The sequence below is a fragment of the Schistocerca americana genome, chromosome 5 (assembly GCF_021461395.2).
Source record: "Schistocerca americana isolate TAMUIC-IGC-003095 chromosome 5, iqSchAmer2.1, whole genome shotgun sequence".
Taxonomy (NCBI): Eukaryota; Metazoa; Arthropoda; class Insecta; order Orthoptera; family Acrididae; genus Schistocerca; species Schistocerca americana.
This window is the reverse complement of record NC_060123.1, coordinates 613,415,822-613,435,829: the sequence shown is the minus strand read 5'-3', so window position 1 is coordinate 613,435,829 and position 20,008 is coordinate 613,415,822. Positions and strand designations below refer to the sequence as shown.

Here is a 20,008-nt window from a genome sequence, read left to right as displayed (position 1 = left end):
CAGCCCTCGTACTTGTTGTGCGTGTAGGTGAAGGCAAGTGAATTTCGTTCCGATATTTCAGGAGAGTGTGGACTATTGAAGTTCCCGCAGTCCCTCCTGTGAGAGGGGGGGGGGGGGGGGGTATCGCCCGCGGACGCTGACCTTGATGTGATCCGCCGCCTCTACCGCCGACGGCGTGTGAAACGTCACAGCGCGCCGCCTCTTCGCAGACTTAAAAGTGCGGTTGGCGGGCAGACGCCGCCACAGTCATCCGCGGGCAGCTGCAGCAGCGGTTCACACCCCGGACAGTGCAGAAGTCGTCGTCACAGACCCAGGTACCTGGCCCTACCTCTGTGTGATGTCCGATTTGCTCAATAGTATCTTAGCTACAAAATTTTAATGTGTTTCCAGGGTCACTGCTTCATCTATTATTTTCCCATTGTTCAACCAGATACAGTTCCCCGTTGCACTGATTTCCGTGTTGTGTAGTTATAGTCTGCATATTTTAATCACGAACTGCCATGAGCCATGCGCGCGTGTGAGTGTGAGTGGAAGTGCCTCAGCGTGGCTGAGGTTTGTATTTTACATTTTACCTTCTGGTGCATACTTTCCACAGAGAAAATCACAATCGTACCCAATTAGTTGAGTAAGGGCGCTGAAGATCGCTTTGGACGTCCAATACACACCACACCACACCACCACCACCGTCACCATCATCCTTACAGGTCAATCTACACTTATTTGAATGCGTGGTGTCTGTTCTTGCGAAAGAACAGACACCACGCTTACCCCGCAACACTGTATGTAAATTGAAGGGAGATCACTGCTATCAGCTGTAGCGGGACAGTAAGCGGGAACACTGGCGACGAGCGAACATGTGTAACGGACCGGGAGTCGAACCCGGGATCTCCTGCTTACTAAGCGCAGTGGTTAGCGCACCTGCCTAAGTAAGTAGAAGAACCCGTATTCGAATCCGGTCCGGTACACATTTTCGCTCGTCGCCGCTGTTTGCGCTTTATGTCCCGCCGCACCTGATGGCAGGGTTACCCCTTCAGTCTACATTTCGCTGTCAGCAGCCCGCCGGTTCATTTACCGTATCTTACGGATTCATTTACCGTACCTTACGGACTACAAAACGCACTTTTTCCTTCGAAAAATTGCCTCCAAAATTCGGTGTCTCTTACACACGAAATTAAAATAAAAGCAGCCAGTGTTCGATGTGAAATTCCCACTAGTCTTAAAATGGCCATATATTCAGCGCCGTGGGAAACTTATGCCTATCTGACAACCGTGCACCGATGCGACGAACATGAGTTGCAGGGATTCGCAAGCTTGCTAACACTGTCTCTCTCCCACCCCGCCATCACAATCCCAGAACACTGTCCACTGTCTAGCCTGTGACACGGCATTTCAGTCTACGGTGCCAGTGAACGTGAATTGAAAGTGACTTGTGTTATCGGTAACAGTGAAATATTTTTGTTAATAGCTAGATGCGTAATAGAGAAAAAGAGGAATTCATATGACGCTGGCTGTAAATTGAGAGTAATAGTATATGCAGAAGAACATGGAAAGAGTGTAGTTGAGCGGTATTTCGGCCCTCCGCCAAGAGAAAAAAAACCGTTCGAGATTGACGGGCTAGTAAAGAAGAACTGAGAAATATGAGGAAAACTAAATGTGCAAGTAGAGGAATGAATGCAAAATGACCAAAACTGGAAGATGAAATACTGAAATCAATTCAAGATCACCGTCATGAACTATTATGGCTCTTGCTAATTTTAAGGGAAAAATCCATTATTAATTAACTGTTCTGGTACTAGACTCAGTGTCACAGAAAGTAGATGCTGGCCGAACTAAACAGCACTGACCTTTTAATGGCTTACAGGCGCCCCTAGAAACGTGAACTTGTTTGTAGTGTCTGGCAAATTTTAATCTAGTTGCTACATAGTGGATCTAATACCGAAACGTAAAATGCATAAACAACGTAACAGAATAGTTAATTCTATGATAATCAGAGTACCTGGGTAAAAAACGTTGTAAATCAGCTTCCTGCAGAGCATTATCACCTGACGTAGATTAGAACTGGATTAAGTAAATTTGAAAAGGAGTGATAATCTAAGTAAAATCTTTCTACATCATCTGACTATTTGTGCGGGTGACAGTTGCACAAAGTTCCACAGGCTACAAAATATTAAGATAATTCAGTAAAATGTAGAATGTAATTGGTAAGTTGAAGAGATTATGTACCATAATTCACATGAAAACGTTTATCTGTATTAGCCCATGTTAAAATACAGAGTACAAAGCATTTTCTTGCGATGACAAAATATTGTAAATATGAGTGAAATCAGGGGATAGTAAAGGCTACACGTCAGAACTCATGAATTTCTACTATTAACAGTCTACCTACTCAATTTAAAATACCTTATATCACGTCGTAGAGTAAGAGTCCTTCAAAATATAACACACAATGGGGCTCTTAGAAGTACACTGTAAGAATGAGAGACAGTGAAATATTACAAAAAATTTTCAAATGTGTGTGAAATCTTATGGGACTTAACTGCTAGGGTCATCAATCCCTAGGCTTACACACTATTTAACCTAAATTTTCCTAAGGACAAACACACACACCCATGCCCGAGGGAGGTCTCGAACCTCCGCCGGGACCAGCCGCACAGTCCATGACTGCAGCGCCCTAGGACGCTCGGCTAATTCCGCGCGGCGATATATTACACTTAGTACAAAATTACTCAGTAGTTTCAAGTAGAAAAATTGTAGCATAAACTAGCCAGAACATCTGATGAGCTTTCACTGCCTCAGCTTCGATACATCATCGGAAAACGCCAATGTCCTCGTCCTATACATAAAATTTCACATAAAAAAGGAGAAAAATGCTGTGAGTTTATAACCAGTTCATAAAATACGAAAAGATTTGCAGTTAGACTGTGCTCAGTGCGACAGGAGCGCGTGTTTGTAAAGAAACTTCTAGCTGATAGGAGATGAGCACGTGGCTTCCACGCGGAGCATGTGTGACGTCGACAATCTGCAATGGCGCTCCTCTCCAATAGGGTGATGGGTAGAGGGGGGGGGGTATTATTTGCAGGCATATCGCACGTCTTGCGGGAGGGGAAAGAGCGGAGAGGTAGGCGCACGCGAGGTGGGAGGACGAAAGGGGAGAGGGGGAGACGAGATTTTCAGCCCTCGGCACAGCACACGTATGCTTGCTAATGCGATCTTGACGAAAACGTTTTCTGAAGCACAACTGGTGGCGTGCACCGGCGATATATAACACTAAGTACGCGCAGAAAGAGAGTGAGATAAAGCTGTCTGCCAGCAGGCTAAACACCAAGCACAGAGCGGGCACCAACTCTCTGTTGTTTGAGTGGAAACTGCTGACTTGCTAGATTTGTTACCGGTACGCAAGGCAGCACAGAAAATAATGTTTAGGAAGGCTTAGTTCTGACCGTCAATACTGTATTTGGTCCAATTTTGAAACAGAAATATGACGACAGGATCCATCTCCGTGTCGATTTTCAGCAAAAAAAAAAAAAAAAAAAAAAAAAAAAAAAAAAAAAAAAAAAAAACCAGAAGACGCTAGCCAGTAGTTTCAGGAAGTTGTTGTTTGCGTACGTACTACAACAGACTCATCTCAAGACGCGAAAATTCCGATACTCAAGGGTCACAGCGTGGCATAGTACTGCAGTACTTAATATACTACGTAAACACGTACATAAGAAAAAAAGTGAATGTTAGTAATTTCACTGGAGACAGAGCAGGAAAGTTTTAAGAAGAGTCACTGGAGGGAAACGGTAGTTCAACGGGCATCAATCAGAATTAAAAACGCGCAATTATTTTTAACACTTACGAGCGGCGCCTTGAAAGGAAATAGGGAAATAAATACTCTGAACCGACAGTGAATTTAGCTTGCCTGCTGAGCAGCGAAACACTAGTTAGAAAAATTAGATGAAAATTCGAAGTATCGCACAGCTGTTGAACAAACAGAATAGGCATAGTATTGGACAGTAAAAGACAAACAGAATAGACATAGCAAAGAGAGACTGCTGATTCTGTATTTGGCACAAACGAAACACTCACCAAAGCCGACTTTTAAAAAGTAGCGTTATAAAAAGTCTTTAGCAAGGTATGCTTAATGCATTCATTCGATAGACAGAAAAAATCCTTGTCAACAAAAGAGATTTACAAGTGACTCTTACATCAAACTTGTACAAAAAGTTTAATAACAGAAATTACGTACTATCATCCGATGACGAAGTGCAGTAGCTGGGAGAGGGTACCTTTAAACACCTCAAAATCTTCAGAAATACCTTTCCACGTAAAAAATAGATACGTACTTGGACCATCCTTCTCACAAAACTCTTAGCGTTTACCCATAACCACTTAGAACTTAGTATATACTAATCAATACTCAACTGAGCAAGTGCTTTGTCACAAATAAATTCTTAGTTAAAAACTAAAACTGAAAACAAAGGTAGTGAACAAAAGATCTTACTAAATGTAATGAAACAGTTTCCTACAAAATTCATGATAGTTTATGCTCACTCAAAACCTAAGCAATAATTGAGTTACGTATCAAATGAAAATTAGACTTAATTTATGACGGACCAGACGAAGAAGAGGGAGAGAAACGCTAGCATGTTTACGTGGCTTGCTTATCGCAAGGTGACACCTGTGCCTGTCCACGTGTTTGTACTATGCGGTCTAGGCTTACGGTAAGCGTACACTGGTGACAGAAGCTGCGACTTAAAACGACTCCAAAAACACAGTTGTCTCGACTGGATACTCACTGCATGGCAGAATGAATCATGGTTAACTGTTCTACTCTGACCTCTTGGGGCGACAGCATAAAACAGACTATTTAACATGAGCGAATCATCTCCTCTCAAACAATTAGAAATATAATTAGCATTATCGGATCCTCCTCAGCTTCCACAACAAAACATTATCTATACAACTAAAATAACATCACTTAAAACAACCAACATAGGAGCTCTTGCCTGCACTTAATTACGTTCAACTACATTAACCACAGAACCTCAATAAAACAACATCATACATCAGTTTATACCAACAAAACTTCGCTGCCGGCCGGTGTGGCCTAGCGGTTCTAGGAACTGCGCGACCGCTACTGTCGCAGGTTCTAATCCTGTCTCGGGCATGGATGTGTGTGTTGTCCTAAGGTTGGTTAGGTTTAAATAGTTCTAAGTTCTAGGGAACTGATGACCTCAGACGTCAAGTCCCATAGTGCTCAGAGCCATTTGAACCAAAACTTCCCTGTCCTCTGGGGGATAACAGTCGAAAGTCGTCATATCCCCACTTAACAACTTACAGTGGTAGAACAGATTAATTCTCCTCCATTACTCATTACAATTCTTATTGCGGTACATTACTTAACAAATCTTAGCTTCGTGCATTGAATTAACCAGTCAAGAAACTACCACTTACGAAAGACAGAAGGCATGGACAGAAAAAGAATGAAAGTTCGGGAAAGAGAATGTAGAGAGATGAGAAAGAAGAGAAAGAGAAGGTAGAAAAAGTTAATTCCTTTCCTTCCGCAATCCTGTATGTCACACAGAGCCCTATCGATTGCGGCAACACAAGCGCTAATCGTGTCATTACTACTGTGTATGTGCTTGGGACCTCAAGTCGCCTAGTACCAATAGTAAATTATGTACAATACCAGGATCGTTAGAATCCATGGTTTGTCGCTTTTTTGACACCAATGTATATGGGCCAGGATAGTGAAGAACGTTGTTGCGTATGGCTTATGACGACAATGTACAGGAGTTCGAGCGATCGTGACTTATCGTGTGGGCATCCAGGGCTGCCATTAAACGACAGAACAGAAAATTAAGTCAAACAAAGGGAATATATTTCGGTGTACGGAATACAAGGGGCACACCTAGGGTCGGAAGTTAGCGGGTGTAGGCCAGACTAGGAGGAAGAAAAACTAAATGAAGTGGGTAACGGGAGAGTAGGCGGTTCTTGTTGATGGCGGGTCGGTCATGGCGTGCAGAGACAAAGTAAGACGTCTGTTGTAGTCGAAGTTCGGATCATTAGATAGCGAAGCAATTGTGTTCTGCACTGCACAACCGTCCAGAGTCAACACACGTGATCTGTATCCCACGCACGCTGTTGACTAAAACCAGTGGCGAGAATTCGCTAGCAGTTTCAGCAGAGGGCTCAAGGCGTCTCTTGTCAGTAGCTACAACTGGGCAGAGCTGCCTCGATTCTGAAAGGCAGGCAACTTGTGTGACGTAGGTACAGAGGGAGTTGCTCTAGGAGAAAACTTTTAAATATTTGACTGGGTATTTTGAAATAATTTATTTTAAACCAATTCCCTAAAATTTTCCTCGCCTTGCTCCCACCTGTACACCAAATTTCTATCAGCAAGTTGTTGGAGCAGTCGCACGGGTGGATTTCTGGAACTAAGTCGGTTTCTTGTCAACCAGGGAATATCTTCATGGATGGGAAGTTGGAGATATTTATTGTTGTCTTCTTAACGGAACAGGGGCTACGAGGCTGGATGTTGATAGCCAGTGCAGTGGAGTAGTTCTTATACAGTCGGTGATGATTCTCATGGTTTTATTGTTCTATTGAGCCAAGTGTCCGTCTTATTTACGTGTGGAGTCTTGAACCACACCGGAGCATAATATTCGGCGGTACAATACACTTAAGCGAGCACGTAAGTTCGGAGCGTCTCTGCTGAAGCTCCCCAGTTAGTACTGCAAAGTTTCTTTATAAGGTTTTTCCGTGTGTTTATTTTCCAATAAGTTTTTGTTGAGATATCTGCTCAAAGATAGTGTACTACCAAGAGTCATTCCAAAACGTTGGTGATAACGCATAAAGGCTACAGCTTATGTTTCATGAGTTTTCAGCACGTTGTAGTGTCATTGTTATCCCTTTCATCCATTCCTCATGGGCGTTAACCAACTCACGTACAGGTAAGCTAGCACTAGCATCAACAGTCCGCTCCCTGGGGGGCGGCTGGCTCGTTTCCCGCGAGAGGCGGCTGGTATGCTCTTTGGACTCTACCGCTGCTTCATCAGTAGCCGTTTTCGATCGTCCAGTTTTGTCTCCAACAGAGCCAGTTTCATGGATATTCCCGGCGAATTTCACCACCGCTTCGTGGGTCACGCTTGATGTTGATTTGTGAGGAAGAAACCGTCTTAAGTCTATAATGACGAATGCTATGCTAAAATGAAAGGCACCAAGTTTTTTCTCTCGTAATTCTTCTTTCTCTGATGTGTCACACGACCGCCCCCCCCCCCTTCACCACTGAAAACTACGAGGTGTATTCAAGATGGCGGCTTCCAAAACGTACACCTTGTTGCTAATATAGCCTCACACGCTCACATGTTTTGCTCCTCTCTCATCTCAAACTACTTCACTTTAAAACTCTGTTTGTCCAGCTCGTAGCGTTCTAGAAGGGCGGCCCCGTCCTATGAACCGAGTCGCATTCGCCTGTCTACTTTACATCTACGTCTACGTGATTACTATGCTATTCACAAGTGCCTGGCAGATGGTTCAATGAACCACCTTCAAGCTGTCTCTCTACCGTTACACTCTCGAACGGCGCGCGGGAGAAACGAGCACTTAAATTTTTCTATGCGAGACCTGATTTCACTTATTTTATCGAGATGATCATTTCTCCCTATGTAGGTGGTTACCAATAGAATGTTTCCGCAATCGCAGCAGAAAACTGGTGATTGAAATTTCATGAGAAGTTCCCGTCAGAACGAAAAACGCCTTTGTTTTAATGATTGTCACTCCAATTCACGTATCATGTCTGTGACACTATCTCCCCTATTTCGCGATAATACAAAACGAGCTGCCCTTCTTTGTACTTTTTCGATGTCATCTATCAGTCCCACCTGATGCGGATCCCACACCACACAGCAGTACTCCAGAACAGGGCGGAAAAGTGTAGTGTAAGCAATCTCTTTGGTAGACCTGTTGCACCTTCTAAGTGTTCTGCCAATGAATCGCAGTCTTTGGTTTGCTCTGCCCACAATATTATCTATGTGATCGTTCAAATTTAGGTTATTTGTAATTGTAATATCTAAGTATTTAGTTGAATTTACAGCCTTCAGATTTGTGTGACTTATCGCATAATCGAAATTTATCTGATTTCTTTTAGTTCAAAAAATGGCTCTGAGCACTATGGGACTCAACTGCTGAGGTCATTAGTCCCCTAGAACTTAGAACTAGTTAAACCTAACTAACCTAAGGACATCACACACATCCATGCCCGAGGCAGGATTCGAACCTGCGACCGTAGCGGTCTTGCGGTTCCAGACTGCAGCTCCTTTAACCGCACGGCCACTTCGGCCGGCGATTTCTTTTAGTACTCATGCGAATAACTTTACACTTTTCTTTATTCAGGGTCAATTGCCACTTTTCGCACCACTCACATATCTTATCTAAATCATTTTGCAATTCGTTATAGTCATCTGATGACTTTACAAGATGGTAAATCGCAGCATCATCTGCAAACAATCTAAGACGGCTATTCAGTTGTGTCCTATGTCGTTAATACAGACCAGGAAGAGTAGATGGCCTGTAACACTTCTTTGAGAAACGCCGGATATTACTTCTGTTTTAATCGATGACTTTCCGTCTGTTACTACGAACTGTGACCTTTCTGACAGGAAATTACGAATCCAGCCGCACAACTGACGCGATATTTCATAGGCACGCTGTTTGGTTAGAAGACGCTTGTGAGGAACGGTGTCGAAAGCCGGAAATCTAAAAATATGGAATCAATTTGACATCCCCTGTCGATAGCACTTGTTACTTGATGACTATAAAGAGCTAGTTGTGTTTCGCAAGAACGATATCTTCAGAATCCGTGCTGACTACGTGTCAATAAATCGTTTTCTTCGAGGTACTTCATAATGCTCGAATACAGCGTATGTTCCAAAACCCTACTGCAAATCGACGTTAGTGATACGGGCATGTAATTCAACGGATTACTCCTACTTCTCTTTTTGGGTATTGGTGTGACTATGGCAATTTCCCAGTCTTTAGGTACGGATCTTTCTGTGAGCGAAGGATTGTATATAATGGCTAAATATGGAGCTATTGCATCAGCATACTCTGAGAGGAACCTGACTGGTATAGAATCTGGACCGGAGGCCTTGGCTTAATTAAGTGATTTAAGCTGCTTTGTTAGACCGAGGATATCTACTTCTATGTTTCTGATCTTGGCAGTTGTTATTTATTGGAATTCAGCAGTATTTACTTCGTCTTCTTTGGTGAAGGAGTTTCGTAAACCCGTGTTTAATAACTCTCCTTCAGTGACGCTGTCATCAGTGACTTCACCGTTGTTATCGCGTAGTAAAGGTATTGATTGCGTCTTGCCACTGGTGTGATTTATGTATGACCAGAATCTCTTTGCGTTTTCTGCCAGATTTCGAGACAGAATTTCGTTGTGGAAGGTATTAGAAGCATCTCGCATTGAAGTACGCGCTATATTTCGAACTTCTGCAAAACTTTGCCAGTCTTGGGAATTTTGAGTTTTTTTTTTAATTTGGCATGCTTTTTTGCTGCTTCTGCAACAGCCAGTCATGACTAACGTCGTCCACAATAAATCTGAGAATTTCCGACGACGTGTTGTACATTCCTTAACACCAGGCTCGTGCCAATCTGGAAAGGCGTATGTAACACTGAATTCCAGTATTACCTCTGGTCTACAACTGTCCAACAGCAACATTACGGAATACACGTGGGATGCCATGTCGTGTCAATTTTTGTGTCGTGCTTTGAACAACTGCAGTTATTCAGCGGCACAAAGTTGAATTAAGATAGCTCTATAATTTTCTGGCTCATCGGTGTAGGTGTGTGCGTGTGTGTGTGTGTGTGTGTGTGTGTGTGTGTGTGTGTGTGTGTGTGTAGAGAATAAGGTGGTTGTGATAGCTCAGATTTAACTTGGGGGTGATATTATTTTCCGTTAAAATAGCAGTTTCTTCAGAAGGGCTTCACAACAACTTGTTTGCGGCATTTGACTTTTTCTGGTTAATGTTAGTGTGCTCAAAGTAACAACGACTTTTCCACTCTAGTATACGTACTTAGCGATACCTTTGAAAACAAATCGGCATGAACCAATGCACATGGATTGTCAGTAACTTTTACGAGATAGGCCGATGCTCCGTACTGCGCTGTATCATGCTTATCATGTGTAATTGCCCCTTCCAGATATCGTCTACAACATAGACGTACATGTGATAATGGCTGGGGATTTTCCACGTGCTGCTCGGTATATGAGAAACAATGTGACACAAAGTAACTTCTAGTTTATTTCTAATCTTCATTTGGGTGTCATTTAGCAGAATGACGATTCGTTACTGAACGTCGTACTTTTTAAGTATCCGGACGTCCTTCACCTTCAAACATCATGCTTCTTCACGCTTAAAGCTATGAATAAATACTTACAAATACGTAGCCAAAGCTATCCGAATGAAGGTGACATCAATGCACATTTGCTTTCGTTGTGTAAGTCAAGCGTCAAACTGATCTACGGAATAGCTATGCTTCAATGGTATTTTAAATTACTCATTTCCTGTGGGTTTCGCTTAAAGGATAAAGCGTTATGTCGTGGCGTGATAAAATGATTTGTTCGAACTGTTTATGACTGTTGTTTATCGAACGTTGGTGAAGGTTTGTAACCAGTAAACCGCATCATTTTCGTAGCAAATAAATAGGTGTCCGAATTCATTGAAGACCATACCTAGTTTGGAGATGGTCCACATGCAGGACTACCAAATATTCCGACTGCAGGTAAAAACTGGTAAGAAAATATGTAATACGTTACTGACTGATTGTCAGTTAAGAGTTTATCAAACAAATGAAACTTGAGGCACATTAGAATAAATGGTGTGGCACATTCTGCATCTAGAATTACCCACGCAACATATACAACATGGGCGCTTTTTTCGCTGGAAGCTAACTAAAAGCTTAAACGAAAAAGAATGTATCAGCGATGTTTGAACTGTTTTAAAGAAAGAATAGAACTAATTTTGGGTACCGATATTTTAATCTGAATGTGACGTGCGTCCTTAACGTAATGACAGAAACGAAAAAGAGATTTAAGCATTGCATAAAAGTCGGTGTCCTTCACACAAATAAAACAAGAAAAAATAACATGAGCAGCATAAAAGGTTATGAGCGGTGTTTTGAAGAGTTCAGAAGAAGTTCTTATTATTCACATCAAAGGGAAAACAGAGGTTGTTGAATACTTCGTATAACTACTGGACAAACGAAAAGAGACATGAGAAGACTTCTGGATTAGAAAAGAACAAATGATAACTTTAAAAGGTGCTTTTCAGTGGAAAGCCCGATGTATTCAAAGTACAAAGAGATGAAACCTTCACACAGTTCACTACATTCGGAACATTCTGATATCTATAATGAACGTGTACAAAGAAATTCGTAAACGAGAATGTTTTAAGTGCAATGCGGAAGTTTCAGCGAGTGTAGTCTGTTATTCAGCAGAACTCTACCCACAGAATAAGCGTTTTTGCAAAGTGCAGTAAGCCAGAGATGATTCTGACCTGAAGTAAGTACAAGGGATGCCTTTGAAACTGAGGTGTCGGCAGAAGTGCCAACACCGTGTTGTCTGAGGAAGCCGAAATGCACGCTATAAACTCACGCAGGCTGGCGTGAGGTCTGAAACAGGATACGTAATGAAGGCTATAAAGAAAAGTACGTAGCTTCTGGAATACTTAACTTTAATCCACAATTGGTGAACATTGGTCTTGTTACTGTACTTGCTTCATTAGATACATAGCAAAGGAGAAATGGCGCCTTGCTAGGTCGTAGCAATTGACTTAGCTGAAGGCTATGCTAACTATCGTCTCGACAAATGAGAGCGTAATTCTCAGTGAACCTTTCCTAGCAACGTCGGCTGTACAACTGGGGCGAGTGCTAGTAAGTCTCTCTAGACCTGCCTTGTGGCGGCGCTCGGTCTGCAATTACTGACAGTGGCGACACGCGGGTCCGACATGTACTAATGGACCGCGGCCGATTTAAAGCTACCACCTAGCAAGTGTGGTGTCTGGCGGTGACACCACAGAAACATTTTAAAAAAATCATTAAACGGAAACCAATTCTAATATAAATCATGTCATTTTTTCTAAAAACATTCGTCATTAAAATAAGTGAACTTTTCCTCGCGTTAGAGACCGCGAACATATACTTGGGTTTGGAAGCTTGACTAAAGCTGCTGCCCACGAATCATTTTTTTGACGTATGGGAACAAACTAAAATACTTAGTCCTTAAATGAGGTGTATCTAGGCAACGAGACGTTACTTCGATGGTTTTCTCCGTCATAAAGTAAACTGTTCAACGTGTCGTGTAAACAGCCAGAACTGTTATCGTGCAGAATGAAGTGAAGTGTTCATTCATTCGATGATTTCGTGGATTACTGTTGGTAAACAAGTTATTGCATAACATTCAGGGCTGATTATTCTTACAGCCCCTACATGCAAACAGTTAACTGCTCTTTATATCCATAGATTCAGTGATTCAGCTTGTCGTGAGCTCATGGCCGAGTGCAAAGCTAGTCGAAAACAGTCTACGGACGGGTCTGAAAAGAGGATTGTATCTTTTTTACCGTTGGTAGTGTAACGCTGGGGGCCCAGATAGGGGGTCAGTGCTGTATCCAAGGCGCGGAACACAGCCGGTTGACACGGGATTTAATTATATTGACAACTTCGTCAATAGCGGCCGTGCTCTCCGGGCAATGACTAACATTCAGGAAGATTAGACAGTACTGAAGTATGGTGCAGGATTCGATGTCCGTCACCCTGTTCTCTGCTTGCTATGGGCACGCTGCAGTGCTGCCGTTTGTGGTTAATAATAAAGAATTTTTACGATATTTACCCCCCAGCCACCTGCAGCAGAGAATCAGTCGCTCACTGCATTCTCTCTGACACCAATACAGTGACTTTCCATGTCATGCGGTTCTTTGCTGTACCTACAGTGGATGTTGACGCCGCTTATAACGCTATCGTGCTACATGGCAAAGGTGCTCCCAAGTAACTGACTTTCACAGGGAAGCCAAGTATAACACTACCGCGCAATGTAAAATGACAAATACGGCCTTAACGTGCAGAAAGCGTTACCCTCTGGGAGGAATTTTGAAAATTTGACCGTGCTCTAACCTAACTGATAGAGGGTATCGAACGTGAACTTCGTACTGTGGTAATTAGCAGAAAGCAGAAAGACTATAATTTAGAAAATAATGAAAGTAGTGAAAATTTACGCAAATGAAACAATAAAAAACGGTCTCCAGATTAATTAGGCATAATAAGGTGAAAACCTTATCCTCAATGGATATATATACAGGGTGGTCCATTGATCGTGGCCGGGCCAAATATCTCATGAAATAAGCGTCAAACGAAAAAACTACAAAGTACGAAACTTGTCAAGCTTGAAGGGGGAAACCAGATGGCTCTATGGTTGGCCCGCTAGATGGCGCTGCCATAGGTCAAACGGATATCAACTGCGTTTTTTTTAAAAATAGGAACCCCCATTTTTTATTACATATTCGTGTAATACGTAAAGAAATATGAATGTTTTAGTTGGACCACTTTTTTCGCTTTGTGATAGATGGCACTGTAATAGTCACAAACGTATAAGTACGTGGTATCACGTAACATTCCGCCAGTGCGGACGGTATTTGCTTTGTGACACATTACCCGTGTTAAAATGGACCGTTTACCAATTGCGGAAAAGGTCGATACTTTAAAACTGAAATTTAAGCACATTTAAATAGAAACAAATTAGCATTTCTTCATAAACAGGATACTCGGTCTTTATCACTTTTAGGATATGACCCTGCTTGGTATCATGAAGAGGACAGTTTCAAAATCCAAACACAAATTTTGCAACACTTGAATTATTATTGCAAAAGCACACACAAGCACACTGGTTCATACAGGCATACATATGTTTTCCAAAGTAGGTGAAGCAGTGGCGCAATAGTGGTGGCAAGCACGTGGTGGCTATCAGGTTTCCTTCTGCCGGTTTTAAACTGTATTTAATTATTCTCGGCGATGTATTCATTGTCTTTAGAGCCTTTCCAAATGCAGGAGCACCATTTTACAGCCGGAGCTCCATCCGAGGCCATTCCATCATAGATTTGGTTTCAGAATACCTCACTTGTCACCTGTGGTGTTGACTATGCGACTGCTAGCCACTGACTGCGCCACGTGCTCTCTCTCTTGCCGCCCCAAATTGACCGCCACTTCCATCTTTTCTCGCGCGCCAACCCCTTCGGTAGTGGAGGGGGTTCCCTACGTCTTTTCTACTTCACAATACAAGATCCCTAAGTATGAACCAGTTTTCTACATACAATTTTGTTTTCACAAACAGACATATTTAATAAAGTTTCATTATTTTAGGACTCTGTTAAGTTAAAAGAATATATGCATCACAATTTTCCATTTCCCTCCAACAATTCAAAGAACTTCACGCGTAAAGAATAAACACTTCATAATTATATACAGTTAATTACACTGTACTAACCACTCATACTCGAGAATAGTGTTACACTCTCCCTGCTTTCTTTTTTTTTTTTTGCAGACTGGAGATGGCGCTGCTCCTGGAATCTTGGATCGCCGAGCTGGTGGTCGTCTTGTCGGCGGCCGTGCTCGCCGTCTACCTGTGGTTCTCCAGTAGCTACAGGTACTGGAAGAACAAGGGGGTGCCGTACGCAGAACCGACCGCCCCATTTGGAAACTTCCGGAGATGCATTCTAGGCCAAGAATCTATCGGCGAGGCACTACAGAAATTGTACAATCAGCTGCCAAGTAAGGATTTTATATTTTCGTCAGTTATACGGAACTGTTCATTACTAATTAGGCGAGTCTGTGCTATAAGCTGTGGTAATAAACAGGGGATAGGGAAAATAATGTGAACACCCATACTTATTTGGGAATGGTTTTGTTAATAGGGGATTGGACCCCCATTTGCCTGTAATACAGCTGCGTTTCCTCTTGGAATACTGGAATATAACGATTGTATTGTCTCCAGTGGAATGTTATGCCACTCTCCAATCAGAACCTAATTCCTGTAATGACGAGAGAGGCGGAAATCTGCTCCGGAATCTGCGCTCCAATAGCGCCCACTAGGGTTCGATAACGTTCAAGTCCGGGGACCGTGCTGGCCAGAGAAGACGCTGCAGTTGAATTGCGTTCTCCTCATACCACGATTGTACTGTCCTGGCTGTGTGAATGTGCGCATTATAGTCCTGAAATATCGCATAGGTGTTGGGGAACAACATTTGAATCATGGGGGCACCTGATCACCTAAAATGTTCCCATAGTCGTTGGCTCTAACACGGCCTTTGAGAATAATGTTGGGTCCAGGAGAATACCATGATATGGCTGCCTACACCATCACACTTCCACCTCCATGATTAGCTGTTGGAATCAAGCAGTCAGGATTGCAAGCTTCTTTTGGGGTTCTCCAGACGTAAACCCGCCCCGATGTTGAAAATAACGAAAACGTCGACTCGTTGGAAAATATGATGTATTTCCACAGATCAGCCGTCCAGATTTATGTCCCTGACACAATATTTTACGCTTGTTTGCATTGCTTGTCGTCACTAATGGTTTCGGAATAGCAGCTCGTCCATGAATATTCGCTTTATGGAGTTCTTGGCGGACAGTGTCGATAGATACGGGGTATCTAAATTGGCTACCGAGCTCTGCAGTCACTTTAACCGCTGTAGTTGTGTGTTGACACAATTCGTGTTAGTGTACGACGATCTCTGTCATTTACTTTTGACTTGCGCCCACTATTACGTTTACACGATGACGTCTGTAATATTTTTGTGTACGCTGTCATGACTGTTGAAACAGTTGCTCTTTGAACATTCAGTAAGTTGACTGTCTTGGTTACTGATGCTGCATCTAATCGGACCACAATCTGCCCTCTTTGCGACTCTCTTAGGCCTTTCATTGCACGTCGACCTCAGCCTCTGGATGCAAATACGAAGTGTGCACTACTCGTAAACAACCTGCACTGATGCGTAGTCCGTACTGAACACGCACAGTCTAGTGCGACACCTGCCTTACCTGCGTTGCTGACCGTCAAACACAACCTTCCCATTATTAGCACTGTTCACATTATTTTGCCTATCCCCTCTAGACATGCTTTGTGCATTTGCAACACACCATTTTCTGGTTAGTCTATGAGTTCGTCCTGTGGGTATTGTGGATGCCACAGCTGGTTCACCGCCGGCCGGTGTGGCCGAGCGGTTCTAGGCGCTTCAGTCTGGAACCGCGTGACCGCTACGGTCGAAGGTTCGGATCCTGCCTCGGGCATGGATGTGTTTGATGTCCTTAGGTTAGTTAGGTTTAAGTAGTTCTAAGTTCTAGGGGACTGATGACCTCAGAAGTTAAGTCCCATAGTGCTCAGAGCCATTTAAACCATTTTTGCTGGTTCACCGGTATCTAGGGTGGGGGAGGGGGAGGAAGAGGCTCTCTGCAGCCAGGAAATCACGGACTATAGTTCTAAACGAGTTTCGGTGGTGGCCGGTAGGACTGGCTGTAGAGCGAGTGATTGCCGAAGGATGACATGAGTTTGCCACCACGTTCTGGAAAACCTTCAGGCGAACAGCAAATGGTTCGAATGGCTCTGAGCACTATGGGACTTAACATCTGAGGTCATCAGTCCCCTAGAACTTAGAACTACTTAAACCTATATAACCTAAAGATATCACACACATCCATGCCCGAGAAAGGATACGAACCTGCGACCATAGCGGTCGCGCGGTTCCACTCTGAAGCGTCTAGAAACGCTCAGCCACTCCGGACGGCGGCGAGCAGCAGCTTACATCAACTGCTGGAAACGGCCAATGGAAACGCCTAAATTCTGTTGGTGAGGGCCGGCCGGAGTGGCCGAGTGGTTCTAGGCGCTGCAGTCTGGAACCGCGTGACTGCTACGGTCGCCGGTTCGAATCGTGCCTCGGGCATGGATGTATGTGATGTCCTTAGGTTAGTTAGTTTTAACTAGTTCTAAGTTTTAGGGGACTGATGACCTCAAAAGTTAAGTCCCATAGTGCTCAGAGCCATTTGAACCATTTTTGTTGGTGAGGCTGAGTGGTTGAACGGGCTATACGTTAAATAATTTCGGATAGCTTCTTGGAACTCGCGACAAAACTGGAAGTCGGTCGGCAGTCCTCGTGTGGTGCCAGAGTCGGGTACTGATTCACTATGGTGTGTATTTAGAAAGTCGACAGTCAGAGATCAACAAAGCTGTTCTTCCCGTGCAGAAATCTACGGAAGAGCTCGTGTATTACCGTGCGCAGGATGCGTCATTTGTTTGTTTGTGTAGTGGGTGTAGACGGACTGGATAGTAAGTGGGCGAGTGTGGGGCACTACTGGCAGCAGGTATCGTTGAACGAACGAGGATTCGCTTGGCGTGGTCTTACAAAACACAATAAACTACGTTCTTTCCGGCGGAAACTTGAAGCGTGGTTTTTCCGTGAGTGCAGCTAATTTGTTTGACTTTAACACTGTTCTCCGATTTTGTTTATGGAATAGGCTAGAGAGCACTTTCTAATGGAGTACAAACCGTTTTCGGTGCACGTTTTCCAGGCCAGCTGCCTGACTCGACCATCTTCTGAAAGTACACTACTGGCCATTAAAATTGCTACACCACGAAGATGGCGTGGTACAGACGCGAAATTTAACCGACAGGAAGAAGATGCTGTGATATGCAAATGATTAGCTTTTCAGAGCATTCACACAAGGTTGGCGCCGGTGGTGACACCTACAACGTGCTGATATGCGGAAAGTTTCAAACCGATTTCTCATACACAAACAGCAGTTGACCGGCGTTGCCTCGTGAAACGTTGTCGTGATGCCTCGTGTCAGGAGGAGAAATGCGTACCATCACGTTTCCGACTTTGATAAAGGTCAAATTGTAGCCTATCGCGATTGCGATTTATCGTATCGCGACATTGCTGCTCGCGTTGGACGAGATCCAATGACTGTTATGGACTATCAGCACGGACTATCAGCTCGGAGACTATGGCTGCGGTTACCCTTGACGCTGCATCACAGACAGGAGCGCCTGCGATGGTGTACTAAACGACGAAACTGAGTGCACGAATGGCAAAACGTCATTTTTTCGGATGAATGCAGGTTCTATTTACAGCATCGTGATGGTCGCATCCGTGTTTGGCGACATCGCGGTGAACGCCTATTGCAAGCGTGTATTTGTCATCGCCATACTGGCGTATCACCCGGCGTGATGGTATGGGGTGCCATTGGTTACACGTCTCGGTCACCTGTTGTTCGCACTAACGGAACTTTGAACAGCGGACGTTATATTTCAAATGTGTTACGACCCGTGGCTCTACCCTTCATTCGATCCCTGCGAAACCCTACATTTCAGCAGGATAATGCACGACCGCATGTTGCAGGTCCTTTACGGGCCTTTCTGGATACAGAAAATGTTCGACTGCTGCCCTGGCCAGCACATTCTGCAGGTCTCTCACCAACTTAAAACGTCTGGTCAATGGTGGCCGAGCATCTGGCTTGTCACAATACGCCCGTCGCTACTCTTGATGAACTGTGGTATCGTGTTGAAGCTGCATGGGCAGCTGTACCTGTACACGCCATCCAAGCTTTGTTTTACTCAATGTCTAGGCGTATCAAGGCAGTTATTACGGCCAGAGGTGGTTCTTCTGGGTACTGATTTCTCAGGATCTGTGTACCCAAATTGCGTGAAATTGTAATCACATTCTAGTACAATATATTTGTCCAATAATACTCGTTTATCATCTGCATTTCTTCTTGGTGTAGCAATTTTAATGGCCAGTAGTGTAATTGGAGTGCTATAGGGCATTTATTTATGGTAGGCGTAAATGACTGTTTTAACTCTGATCGAGGTTGTGACCCTTTGCTCTGGACGGTGAGCGGGATAGAAAATGTGGTCGTCACGGGCGTATTCTGATCGACAGTGAGAGGGGTAGATGTAGGTTAGGAGAGGGCAGGGAAAGCTGGAAAGCTGAAATAAAAGAGAGACTGGGGCAGACAGCCTGAGCCACCCACTCTGGACAAGAGCTACGACCCAGGAGGGACGGAGGCGCACGGCTTAATGCAGGAGGAGTACGCAGGAGATGGTAATCCAGAAGCATCCTCACACAGGCAGACGTGGGAGGTACCCACATGGTCTCCGCGACAACCCCTGGTCAGCTATTCAAGGCATTGCTATGCTCCATCTCAGTACCAGTTCTGTATTGCCCATGGATTTTGGTTCAACAATCAAGCACTTGTGTAGGAGCACGTGTAGCTGGCCAGAATAAGTTGGTACTGGACGAATGTCCTTAAGGTGAAAAGAGAATATAAGAAAATTCATTAATTTGTATGGGTCCACGCCACGACTGACAATTGGAGTTGAACACCTTATTTACAGGGTATCAATTATTGAATTACACACTTCAAAAAAAGTTTTGCATCACCCTAGTTCCCAGAACGCGTGAATATAGACGTTAACTGTGGATATTGCATCAAAGACACAGTCCCTTTGCCGACCGGAGTGGCCGAGCGGTTGTAGGCGCTTCAGTCTGGAACCGCGCGACCGCTACAGTCGCAGGTTCGAATACTGCCTCGGGCATGGATGTGTGTGATGTCTTTAGGTTAGTTAGATGTAAGTAGTTCTAAGTTCTAGGGGACTGATGACCTCAGAAGTTAAGTCCCATAGTGCTCAGAGCCATTTGAACAGTCCCTTTGACTCTTCAGAGATGTCACTAAAACCGCCCAAAGATGTAAACAACCGTGCATGAGAGCGCCTATTAGACGGAGGGGGCCCGACAGCTGATCAGTTCCAGTCATTCTACCAGGAAGGAGGTACACGGCTTATGTTGTCTGTAGTTTAACCATGCCTAGACAGTCAATACCGCGGTTCGATTGCGTCCGCATTGTTACTCTGTGCCAGGAAGGGCTCTCAACAAGGGAAGTGCCCAGGCGTCTCGGAGTGAACCAAAGCCAGGTTGCT

The 20,008-nt window shown here is 44.0% G+C and overlaps 1 protein-coding gene across 1 annotated transcript in view; it reads left to right on the top strand.

The window, feature by feature from the left end:
• Nucleotides 1-228: 228 nt before the first annotated feature.
• Nucleotides 229-20,008, top strand: part of LOC124616045 (cytochrome P450 6k1-like) — a 69,476-nt gene continuing 49,696 nt past the window's right edge. Inside the window, exons 1-2 of the mRNA XM_047144272.1 lie at nt 229-314; nt 14,582-14,808. Coding sequence (XP_047000228.1) covers nt 14,589-14,808 — 220 coding nt within the window. The 5' untranslated portion in view covers nt 229-314; nt 14,582-14,588. The remainder of the gene's footprint in view (nt 315-14,581; nt 14,809-20,008) is intronic.